Genomic DNA, 12,527 nt, shown 5'->3' on the forward strand with positions numbered 1-12,527 from the left:
GATCATGAAGGGATGCTGGATATTATCAAAAACTTTTTCTGCATCGATTGAGAGAATCATATGGTCTTTGTTTTTTAATTTATGTGCTGGGTTACATTTATAGATTTACATATATTGAACCAGCCTTGAGACTCTGGGATAAAACCGACTTGGTCATGATGTATAATTTGTTTGATGTGTTGCTGGATTCTGTTTGTTAGGATCTTGTTGAATATTTTTGCATCTATATTCATTAGTGACATTGGTCTATAATTTTCTTTTCTTGTTGGGTCTTTTCCTGGTTTGGGGATCAGGGTGATGTTTGCTTCATAGAACGTGTTGGGTAGTCTTCCTTCTTTTTCTACCTTTTAGAACAGCTTGAGTAATATAGGTACTAATTCCTCTTTAAAGGTTTGGCAGAATTCTGACATGAAACCATCTGGTCCCGGGCTTTTCTTTTTAGGGAGGTTTTGTATGGTTGATGCTATTTCCAAAGTTGATATGGGCCTGTTCAACATTTCCACTTGATTCTGGCTAAGTCTTGGAAGGTGACGTGCTTCCAGGTATTGGTAAATTTCCTTCAGATTTTCATATTTCTGACAATAAAGTTTCTTGTAATATTCATTAAGGATTTTTTTGATTTCTTTTTTTTTTTTTTTTTTCAACTCTGATCAGTTCATTATTATTTAAAGACTGACTTCCTTGAGTTTTAGGAAAGGTTCTGCATTCCTAACTAAAAGTTTACATACATTTCTGTTTGAGTTTCAGAGAAGCTCTGAACCTCATTCAGCTTTCTTCTTAGCTTAGAATTTTCATCTTTTAACTGTAGAAAAAGAAAATCCTTATTAGAAACTCAGTATGTCTCACACAAAAGGGGCACATATTCTGCAATTTGACTGTAGAACTTCTTGATACACAGAAATATCCAGGTCAGTAGAGAGTCAACCTGCAGTGGATGAAGAAAGATGCCCACTTTTTAAAGACTGGTGGTCACAGACTCCAATTTTACTCATAACTTGTAACTTTCTTTTAGGTGACTATAATTTCTTTAAAAATTTCCAGCACAGTACTTTTTTATCGGTTATATTCACATACATAACCAAAGAGAAAGGAACATCATAAAGCAGGCTGCTACACCAAAAACTGTCTTGTCTTTGGCACCAAATTCTGGCAAGCAGGACGGCTCCAGGCTCCCTCTAGGATAGCCCTGCTCAGACTGGTGCTTTGTGCCAGGCACCAACTCGAGCCCCTCACTTACTGCCTCATAACTTATCTGCAGCGTCCGTAGGTGCCGGTCTCCCAGAGACTCTCCATGAGCTGCAAAGTCTGTGCCAGGACTCCCCGTTGGGGATCCCGGAGACACACGAGAGTCCGTGTCACTCAGTGTCCATGAGGGCAGAGACTTGGGCCCCGTCAGCTCCGACGGAGTGGAAAAAAATGACAGGTACGTGCCACAGGGTGATGTGCTGGCAGTAACCCTTGCAGAGTGCGTCTGCTCCATGGCAGATGGCAGATAGGACCCAGTCCACCCGTCATCCTCATCTTCCTCCTCATCTAGGAGGTCGCCAGCTCCTGTTGGGTCTTCGAAAAATGGCTGCTGATATTCCAGGCCATACCCCACGGGCTGGTTGGTTGGAGAGTTGTGGTCGAGTCTCACTGAGTGCCTCGCCGCTTCCTAAAGAAAACATTGGAGCAAAGCTGCCAACTCAGCTGGCTGGTGGTTCCTGCCTGTAATCCTAGGCAATTCAGGAAGCTGAGATGGGAGGATCATTTGAGGAGTTTGAGACCGACCTTTGAATAAATTCTGTTGGTTACATCTTCTTTGGACAAGCTGAGGTTCTTGGTTTTCAGAAATTCTTTGAAGGAAAATGGATTTGCCTCTTCAAGATCTTCAAGTTTGTCATCGTCGGGAATGACGAGGCTCCGGGCTCGGGATAGCGGGGTGGCGCCCGGGCAGCGCGGGTAGCCCGACATCGCCGCGGGACCGGCGGGCTGGACCTGCTTAGCCCGGTAGCGGCAGCTCCATGGCCCCGGCTCCGCTCGGGCCGCGGCCCCCGTCGCCCGCCCCGGTCGCCCGCCGCTCGGCCGCCGCCGCTGCTCCGAGCCTCCCGCCGAGGCTTACGGTCCGCTACCGGAAGCGCGCTCCGGAACGCTGCGAGCCGACGCCGGAGCAGGATTTTTTTGATTTCTGAGGAGTCTGTTGTTATTTCATCTTTGTTGTTTCTGATTGATGAGATTAGAGAGTTTACTCTTTTTTTTTCCTGATTAAGTTGGCCAAAAGTTTATCTATTTTATTGACCTTTTCAAAAAACCAGCTTTTTGATTCATTGATCTGTTGTATTATTATTTTGTTTTCAATTTCATTTAATTCTACTCTAATTTTGGTTATTTCTTTTTATCTACTGGGTTTTGGGTTGGAATGTTCTTCCTTTTCCTGTTGCTTGAGATGTCCCAGTAAGTTGTTAACTTCCTCTCTTTCCGTTTTCTTGAGGAAGGCTTGCAGTGCTATAAATATCCCTCTTAGAACTGCCTTTGAGGTGTCCCAGAGGTTCTGATAGTTTGTGTCTTCACTGTTGTTTTGTTCCAAAAAATTAGCGATTTCTTTCTTAATCTCATCTCTGACCCAGCTATCATTCAGCATAAGGTTATTTAACTTCCATGTTTTTGTATGAGTATGCAGATTCCTGTTGTTACTCAGCTCAAGTCTTATTCCATGGTGGTACGAGAAGATGCATGGAATAATTTCAATTCCTTTAAATTTACTGAGGTTAGACTTGTGATAGATTTCTGAGTAAGTTCCATGAGCTGATGAGAAGTATGTGTATTCAGTTTTGTTGGGATGAAATCTTCTGTAGATGTCTGCTAAATCCATATGTTGGATGGTTAGGTTTAAATCTAAGATTTCTTTGCTCAGCTTCTTGTTGGAGGATCGATCCAACACTGCCAAAGGAGTGTTGAAATCTCCGACTATTATGGAGCTGGAGGAAATCAAGTTGCTCATATCTCTTAGAGTTTCTCTTATAAACTGAGGTGCATTCTGGTTGGGTGCATAGATATTAATAATTGAGATCTCATAATATTAAGTATTACCCTTAACAATTATCAAGTGACCATTCTTGTCCTTCCTTAATGTTGTTGGTTTAAAGCCTATTGTATCTACAAATAGAATTGCAACACCTGCTTTTTTATGATTACCATTTGCCTGAAATATGGATGACCATCCTTTCACCCTGAGTCTGTATTTGTCTTTTAAGTTAAGATGTGACTCTTGTATGCAACAAATATCTGGCCTGAGTTTTTGCATCCAGTCAGCTAAACTATGCCTCTTTAGAGGACAGTTTAAGCCGTAAATATTAATGGAGAATATTGATAAGTCTGGTGAAGTTTTGGGTACCGAGTTTTTCAAAAGTCCAGTGGCCATTTTTAATCCTTTCGCCAGTGTCAAAATTGGAGTTTCATCCGAAGTTTATGAGTGAGTTTACTTTTGTGGTATAGGATTGGGTTGGTCATTATGGAGGATAGGTCTGAGAATATCCTGAAGAGCTGTTTTGGTTATGGCAAATTTCTTCAACATATGAATGACATTAAAATATTTAATTTCTCCATTATAAATGAAACTCAGTTTAGCTGGATACAAGATCCGGGGTTGAAAGTTATTTTGCTTTAGGAGATTAAAACTCAGTGACCATTTTCTTCTGGCTTAAAAAATTTCGGCAGAGAGATCTGCAGTCATTATAATATTCTTCCCTTTGAAGATAACGGTTTTCTTTCTCCTGGAAGCTTTGAGAATTTTCTCCTTCATATTAACTTTAGTGATGTTAATTATGATATGCCTTGGGGATGTCTTATTGGGGTTGAGTCGTGCTGGGGTTCTGAAGCTGTCCGCTATCTGAATTTCAGAATCTCTAGGCATGTCTGGAAAATTCTCTGTCATAATATCATGCAGAAGGGCCTCTGTGCCCAGCGAGGCCACTTCATCTTTTTCTGGAACTCCAATGATTCGGATATTCGCCTTCTTCGAATTATCCCAGAGCTCTCGGAGAGAATGATCCGTTTTTGCTCTCCATTTCTCTTCCTCTTTGAGAGTTTGGGAGTGTTCAAAGGCTTTATCTTCAATGTCAGAAATCCTTTCTTCTGCTTCCTCCATTCTGTTGCTGAGGGATTCTACTGTATTTTTCATATCTTTGAGGGCTGCAAATTCTTGCTTCAGTATGTCTAAGTCTTTGGTGGTTTTGTCTTTAAATTCATTAAATTCTTGAGACAACTTTTGAATTTCTCCTCAAATTCCTAATTCCACTTTATTAATCTTGTCTGCAATTCAAATTCTGAATTCGATTTCTGACATCTCAGCCAGTTGTTTATGAATGGGATCTTCAATTACGTCTGCCATATCTTTCCTTGGAGGTGTTGATCTATTCTGATTATTCATGTTACCAGAGTTTTTCGCTGATTCTGCCCCATGGTTGTTTTACTCCCTTTGGTTTTTCCCCCCTGGGGCTTTGTTGAGGGCCTGTACAGTGTTGTGGCCTGAGAAACTGGGGCCCTGTCTGGTGTGGTGAGGCTAAGTGGTTCTGTCTTGTTTTCAGTTGGTTTCTGTTCCACCCTAGTGAAACAGATACTCTGGATTGAAGTCTCAGCTGTGGAGAAATATCAGCAATTAAGTCACCCCACCCCACATCGGCAAACAATTGGAAAAGAAAAATCAAAACTTCCTACCACCGTGCACCCACGGCACCACCTGATTTGTCCTCAGGCGATTGGTTCAGTTCAAAATGTCCAAATCAATTGTCTCAGTCTGCACCTGTCTCGGGTGAGAGAGTTTAAGAGGTCTCTGGGAACTGGATCACAGGGATCTGGGGACTACTCTGGTGTGGCTTGCTCCAGTGCTGCGTGGAGTCAGGAGGAGCCACCCAGCCAACAGATCAGTCTGGTAAGGTTGCTGCCTCCTTCCCCACCTTGCACCACTGTCGCACCCAGTCACTGATAGCCCTGAAGTTGGCTGATCAAGTTGCCTGTAGTGAACCGGTACTCCAGGAGTTTGCACCTGCCTGAATCACAAGGAAGTCTGCCAGGCCGCTGCGCTCAGCCTCTCTCTAGCTGGAGGAGGTGAGGACTGACAACCTCGGATGCTTGATGAAGGTTGGGGGGTTTTCACTCAGGTCCAGTCTTGCCCCTGATTAATGTTACTGACAGAACAGAACAGACCAAATTTTTGGTTCCCCTGCAGAAGAGAAGCTGAATTGAGTTTCAAATCAGCTTGTCTTTGCTCTTGTATTGTCTAACGGCTGACGATCCCCTGAGGGCCAGGTGCATCTTAGGTTCAGTAAAGCGGACCTCTGGGTCAGCCCCACCCTAGGAGTTTCCCTGGTTTGCAAGTTGGAGTTGCCTCAGGCAAATACTATACTCACAGTCTCTGGTTGCCCAGGGAGACGGGGGTGTGGCTTCAGAATATTCAGTAGTGAGCTGTATTGCTAGCAAAAGAGGGCTGCTGTTTTATGCCTCACAGAACCGGTGCTCCAGTGCAGCTCCCCTCTGACCAACCAACCTCTCTCTGCTCCCATGCCCCAGAGACTGCACCGACTGGCTGCAGCCCAGCACTGTCTATACCCCTCGAGCAATCGCCCAAGATTCTGGACCCCTGAGAAACAGGCCTCCAGACCTTAGAGCGAGAGCAGAGGGGACTGCAGGGAGCACTGGGAGCCTGGGTTTATGGGCAGAGAACACACACAGTTTTACACAGTTTTATGCCTGGCCGTATTGTCACAAAAAGATGGCTGTTGCACTGTGCCTCAGGGGACTGCCGCTCCGGTGCGGTCCCCTCTCCGCCAACCGTCCTCTCCTCACTCCCATGCCCACATCTGGTGCCGACCAGCTGCAGTCAAGGCCTCGTCCACACCCCTCGAGAAACCACCTAAGACTCTGAACTCCTGGGGACTGGCCTCCAGACCTCAGTGTCAGTGGAGGGGAGCGCTGGGAGCTCAGAATTCCAGGTAGAGACTATATACAGTTTTATACATTTTTATGCCTGGCAGGAGAACGCTGTGGCACCCTAGTAGGGGAGGTAGGTCCAGTTGTTAGAGGGTCTGTCCCATGGAGTGTAGTTGGAGGACCTTTGAACTCTGCCCGATTGTTTGTGGGGTACTCTGAGCTGTTCTCATGGGGGAGGGGACTCCCGTCCACATGGTGATGGATTTTGTACCTTTTGTTTGTATGTTGGTGTCGCAGCTTGCCTCAGCGGGGTTGATGTGCATTCTTCAACCTTCTCTCTTAGTGCAGCTCAAATCCACTAGGTTACTTGCTGAATTTTTGTCCTTTAACTCTCCTAATGGATGGGAGCCTCTGTGGAAAGCTGGCTTCAGTCTGCTTATCCATTCTTATTATACTTTACTAAGAAGAATGTGTTTCAACTCCATTCAGGTTAACACAAAAGATGTAAAGTCTCCATCTTTTTATGGCTGAATAGCACTCCATGGTGTGTGTGTGTGTACATATACAAATATATGTATATATATATATACACACTTATGTGTATATATGTATATATATACACACTTATGTGTATATATGTACATATATACATATATATACATATATACACATATATACATATGTGTATATATATATATGCTGTATGCATCTCTTTCTCAATTAAGATATAAATTCAATAAAGCATAGCAAGACTTAATAAAAAGGGAAGAATAAGAACATTTGCTTTTGAAGCATATAAAACATGCCAAGCACTTACTTGTGTTTTGTCTTTTCTACACATTATAATAATAAAAATAAAAACCACGGTGACCCCAGGTTCTGCTTTCTGGTCATTTCAAGAAGTTCAGAATAAAATGGTGAATAGATGTGATTAATACAACATGCAAAAGTGGAAAATCAGAATGGACCAGAGAACTGAAAAAGGATAAAAGCAGCAGTGACAAATGAACATCTACTTCATTTTGAACTTGAATTTTTCTTCTCCAAAGGTGGGGATTCTACTGGTAACATGTCATCCTCATTCTTACCCTTTTGCATATCCTGCCATATTTCTTCCTTTATAAACACAGATGCTTTTGATGATCTGTCACTATGTGGTGGGGAAGGATGCATATTTTCTGATTCAGGCTTCATGGTTTGTACTTTTCAGCATCTCTGTCCTCATCTAATGCCTCAGGAACACATACAGTATGTACTGGTTTTCCTTCATTATTAGTGGATTTAGCAGCAGAAATACTGCACCTTTTTGTTTGAAGCACACACTTCATTTCCTTTTAAGCCACAAAGTTTGGATTTCTTTTTTTTTTTTTTTTTTTTTCTTTTTTTTTTTATTGTTGGGGATTCATTGAGGGTACAATAAGCCAGTTACACTGATTGCAATTGCTAGGTAAAGTCCCTCTTGCAATCATGTCCTGCCCCCATAAAGTGTGACACACACTAAGGCCCCACCTCACTCCCTCCCTCTCTCTTTCTGCTTCCCCCCCCATAATCTTAATTGTCATTAATTGTCCTCATATCAAGATTGAGTACATAGGATTCATGCTTCTCCATTCTTGTGATGCTTTACTAAGAATAATGTCTTCCACGTCCATCCAGGTTAATACGAAGGATGTAAAGTCTCCATTTTTTTTAATGGCTGAATAGTATTCCATGGTATACATATACCACAGCTTGTTAATCCATTCCTGGGTTGGTGGGCATTTAGGCTGTTTCCACATTTTGGCGATTGTAAATTGAGCTGCAATAAACAGTCTAGTACAAGTGTCCTTATGATAAAAGGATTTTTTTCCTTCTGGGTAGACGCCCAGTAATGGGATTGCAGGATCGAATGGGAGGTCTAGGTTGAGTGCTTTGAGGTTTCTCCATACTTCCTTCCAGAAAGGTTGTACTAGTTTGCAGTCCCACCAGCAGTGTAAAAGTGTTCCTTCTCTCCACATCCACGCCAGCATCTGCAGTTTTGAGATTTTGTGATGTGGGCCATTCTCTCTGGGGTTAGATGATATCTCAGGGATGTTTTGATTTGCATTTCTCTAATATACAGAGATGATGAACATTTTTTCATGTGTTAGCCATTCGTCTGTCGTCTTTAGAGAAAGTTCTATTCATGTCTCTTGCCCATTGATATAAGGGATTGTTGGCTTTTTTCATGTGGATTAATTTGAGTTCTCTATAGATCCTGGTTATCAAGCTTTTGTCTGATTGAAAATATGCAAATATCCTTTCCCATTGTGTGGGTTGTCTCTTTGCTTTGGTTATCGTCACCATAGCTGTACAGAAGCTTTTCAGTTTAATGAAGTCCCATTTGTTTATTTTTGTTGTTGTTGCAATTGCCATGGCAGTCTTCTTCATGAAGTCTTCCCCCAGGCCAATATCTTCCAGTGTTTTTCCTATGCTTTCTTTGAGGATTTTTATTGTTTCGTGCCTTAAATTTAAGTCCTTTATCCATCTTGAATCAATTTTTGTGAGTGGGGAAAGGTGTGGGTCCAGTTTCAGTCTTTTACACGCAGACATCCAATTCTCCCAACACCATTTATTGAATAGGGAGTCTTTCCCCCAAGGTAAGTTCTTGTTTGGTTTATCGAAGATTAGGTGGTTGTAAGATGTTAGTTTCATTTCTTGGTGTTCAATTCGATTCCAAGTGTCCATGTCTCTGTTTTTGTGCCAGTACCAAGCTGTCTTGAGCACTATGGCTTTGTAGTACAGACTAAAATCTGGTATGCTGATGCCCCCAGCTTTATTTTTGTTACTAAGAACTGCCTTAGCTATACGGGGTTTTTTCCGGTTCCATACAAAACGCAGAATCATTTTTTCCAAATCTTGAAAATACGATGTAGGTACTTTGATAGGAATGGCATTGAATAGGTAGATTGCTTTGGGAAGTATAGACATTTTAACAATGTTGATTCTTCCCATCCATGAGCATGGTATGTTCTTCCATTTGTTAATATCCTCTGCTATTTCCTTTCTGAGGAGTTCATAGTTTTCTTTATAGAGGTCCTTCACCTCCTTCGTTAGGTATATTCCTAGGTATTTGATTTTCTTTGAGACTATGGTGAAGGGAGTTGTGTCCTTAATTAGCTTCTCATCTTGACTGTTATTGGTGTACACAAAGGCTACTGACTTGTGGACATTGATTTTATATCCTGAAACATTACTGTATTTTTTGATGACTTCTAGGAGTCTTGTGGTTGAGTCTTTGGGGTTCTCTAAGTATAAGATCATGTCGTCAGCAAAGAGGGAGAGTTTGACCTCCTCTGCTCCCATTTGGATTCCCTTTATTTCCTTGTCTTGCCTAATTGTATTGGCTAGAACTTCCAGCACTATGTTGAATAGTAAAGGTGACAGAGGACAACCTTGTCTGGTTCCAGTTCTAAGAGGAAAAGCTTTCAGTTTTACTCCATTCAGTAAAATATTGGCTGTGGGTTTGTCATAGATAGCTTCAATCAGTTTTAGAAATGTGCCACCTATGCCTATACTCTTCAGTGTTCTAATTAGAAAAGGATGCTGGATTTTATCAAATGCTTTTTCTGCATCTATTGAGAGGATCATGTGATCTTTATTTTTGCCTCTGTTAATATGGTGGATAACGTTTATGGACTTGCGTATGTTGAACCAGCCTTGCATCCCTGGGATGAAGCCTGCTTGATCATGATGAATGACTTTTTTGATGATAAGCTGTAATCTATTGGCTAGGATTTTGTTGAGAATTTTTCCATCTATATTCATGAGTGAGATTGGTCTGAAATTCTCCTTTTTGTTTGGGTCTTTTCCTGGTTTTGGTATCAGGGTGATGTTTGCTTCATAGAATGTGTTGGGGAAGATTCCTTCTTCCTCAATTTTTTGGAATAATTTCTGCAGTACAGGAATAAGCTCTTCCTTGAAGGTTTGATAGAATTCTGGAGTGAAGCCATCTGGACCAGGGCATTTTTTAGTTGGAAGCTTTTTTATTGTTTCTTTGATCTCAGTGCTTGAAATTGGTCTGTTCAGGAGGTCTATTTCTTCCTGGCCAAGTCTAGGGAGAGGGTGTGATTCCAAATATTGATCCATTTCCTTCACATTGTCAAATTTCTGGGCATACAGTTTCTGGTAGTATTCAGAGATGATCTCTTGTATCTCTGTGGGATCAGTTGTTATTTCCCCTTTATCATTTCTGATTGAGGTTACTAGAGATTTTACTTTTCTATTTCTAGTTAGTCTGGCCAATGGTTTATCTATTTTATTTATTTTTTCAAAAAACCAACTCCTTGTTTCATTAATTTTCTGAATGATTCTTTTGTTTTCAATTTCATTGGTCTCTGATTTGATTTTGGATATTTCTTTTCTTCTACTGAGTTTAGGCTTAGATTGTTCTTCTTTTTCCAATTCCATAAGGTCTCTTGTGAGATTGTTGATGTGCTCTCTGTCTGTTTTTCGAATGTAGGCATCTAAAGCGATGAATTTTCCTCTCAAAACTGCTTTTGCAGTATCCCACAGGTTTTGGTAGCTTGTGTCTTCATTGTTGTTATGCTTAAGGAAGTTAGTGATTTCCTGTTTGATTTCTTCCTTCACCCATCTGTTATTCAACAGAAGATTGTTTAATTTCCATGCCTTTGGATGGGGTCGAGCATTTTTGTTAGAGTTGAGTTCCACCTTTAGTGCCTTATGGTCTGAAAAGATACAAGGTAAAATTTCAATTCTTTTGATTCTGTTGATATTTGTTTTGTGTCCCAGGATATGATCAATTTTGGAGAATGTTCCATGGGGTGATGAGAAGAATGTATATTCTTTATCTTTGGGGTGGAGTGTTCTATATGCGTCTATCAAGCATAATTGTTCTAGGGTCTCATTTAAATCTCTTATATCTTTGTTTAATTTCTGATTAGAGGATCTGTCCAGGTCTGTAAGAGGTGTGTTAAAGTCCCCTGTTATGATGGTATTATCAGATATCATATTGCTCAGACTGAGTAAGGTCTGTTTCAAGAATCTGGGAGCATTTAAATTTGGTGCATAGATATTTAGAATTGAAATGTCTTCTTGTTGTAGTTTTCCCTTGACCAATATAAAGTGACCATCTTTGTCTTTTTTGACTTTAGTTGCTTTAAATCCACATGTATCTGAAAATAAGATTGCAACTCCTCTTTTCTTCTGAATTCCATTTGCCTGAAAAATTGTCTTCCAACCCTTGACTCGGAGCTTTAATTTGTCTTTTGAAGCCAGGTGTGTTTCTTGCAGACAGCAAATGGATGGCTTGTGTTTTTTAATCCAGTCAGCCAATCTATGTCTCTTCAGTGGGGAATTCAAGCCATTAACATTTATGGAGATAATTGATAAGTGTGGTAGTATTCTATTCGTCTTATTTGGTGAGAGTCCATTGCTTAGTTTTATCTTTTGCATCAGTGTGGAGGTTAGGTTCTGTCCTTTGATTTCTGAGTTCTTACTTTGCTGCTGATCCATTGTGGTGGTCAGTGTGCAGAACAGGTTGAAGTATTTCCTGTAGAGCTGGTCTTGTTGTGGCGAATTTCCTCAATGTTTGTATATCCGTAAATGATTTGATTTCTCCATCAATTTTGAAGCTTAGCTTAGCAGGGTACAGAATTCTGGGCTGAAAATTGTTCTGTTTAAGTAGATTAAAGGTAGATGACCATTGTCTTCTTGCTTGGAAAGTTTCATTAGAGAAGTCTGCGGTCACTCTGATGGATTTGCCCCTGTAGGTCAACTGGCGCTTACTCCTGGCAGCTTGCAGAATCTTTTCTTTTGTCTTGACTTTGGACAGGTTCATCACAATGTGTCTTGGAGAAGCTCGGTTAGAGTTGAGGCGACCTGGGGTCCGATATCCCTCTGAAAGCAGTGTGTCAGAATCTTTGGTGATGTTTGGGAAATTTTCTTTTATAATATTCTCTAGTATGGCTTCCATTCCTCTGGGGCATTCTTCTTCCCCTTCTGGAATTCCTATAACTCGTATGTTGGAACGTTTCATAAAGTCCCATAATTCTGACAGTGAGCGTTCTGCTTTCTCTCTCTTCTTTTCTGCCTCTTTTACTATCTGAGTTATCTCAAAAACTTTGTCTTCTACCTCTGAAATTCTTTCTTCTGCATGGTCTAACCTGTTGCTGATACTTTCCATTGCATCTTTAAGTTCCCTGATTGACTGTTTCATTTCCTTCAGCTCTGCTATATCCTTTTTATATTCTTCATATCGTTCATCTCTGATTTGATTCTGTTTTTGGATTTCCTTTTGGTTATTTTCCACTTTATTAGCAGTTTCCTTCATTGTTTCCATCATTTCTTTCATTGTTTTCAACATGTGTATTCTAAATTCCCTTTCTGTCATTCCTAACATTTCTGTATAGGTGGAATCCTCTGCAGTAGCTACCTCATGGTCCCTTGGCGGGGTTGTTCTGGACTGGTTCTTCATGTTGCCTGGAGTTTTCTGCTGATTCTTCCTCATGAGTGATTTCTTTTATCTGTTTCCTTGCCCTAATTTTCCTTTCACTTCCTCTTGCTCTTTAAGTTCTTGTGCCTGTGGAAGTTGTGGGCGGGTTTAGACGGGTTGAACACACGCGACCACTTGCCGGTTTTCC

The 12,527-nt window shown here is 41.1% G+C and overlaps 1 protein-coding gene across 2 annotated transcripts; it reads right to left on the minus strand.

Annotated features, from left to right (window-relative positions):
- Nucleotides 1–650: 650 nt before the first annotated feature.
- Nucleotides 651–2,126, minus strand: LOC128579382 (endosome-associated-trafficking regulator 1-like). Of its 2 annotated transcripts, XM_053581510.1 has the most exons (3): nt 1,771–2,126; nt 1,238–1,654; nt 651–802 (listed from the first exon to the last, which is right to left on the minus strand). In XM_053581510.1, exons 1-3 carry the CDS (start codon nt 1,951–1,953, stop codon nt 713–715), a joined length of 690 nt encoding a protein of 229 aa, XP_053437485.1. In that variant the 5' UTR covers nt 1,954–2,126; the 3' UTR covers nt 651–712. The 2 variants fall into 2 exon arrangements, with proteins under 2 accessions (XP_053437485.1, XP_053437484.1); XM_053581509.1 differs by having other exon boundaries at nt 667–1,654; nt 1,771–2,124.
- Nucleotides 2,127–12,527: the final 10,401 nt, after the last annotated feature.

This window comes from Nycticebus coucang, unplaced genomic scaffold (assembly GCF_027406575.1).
Source record: "Nycticebus coucang isolate mNycCou1 unplaced genomic scaffold, mNycCou1.pri scaffold_49, whole genome shotgun sequence".
NCBI lineage: Eukaryota > Metazoa > Chordata > Mammalia > Primates > Lorisidae > Nycticebus > Nycticebus coucang.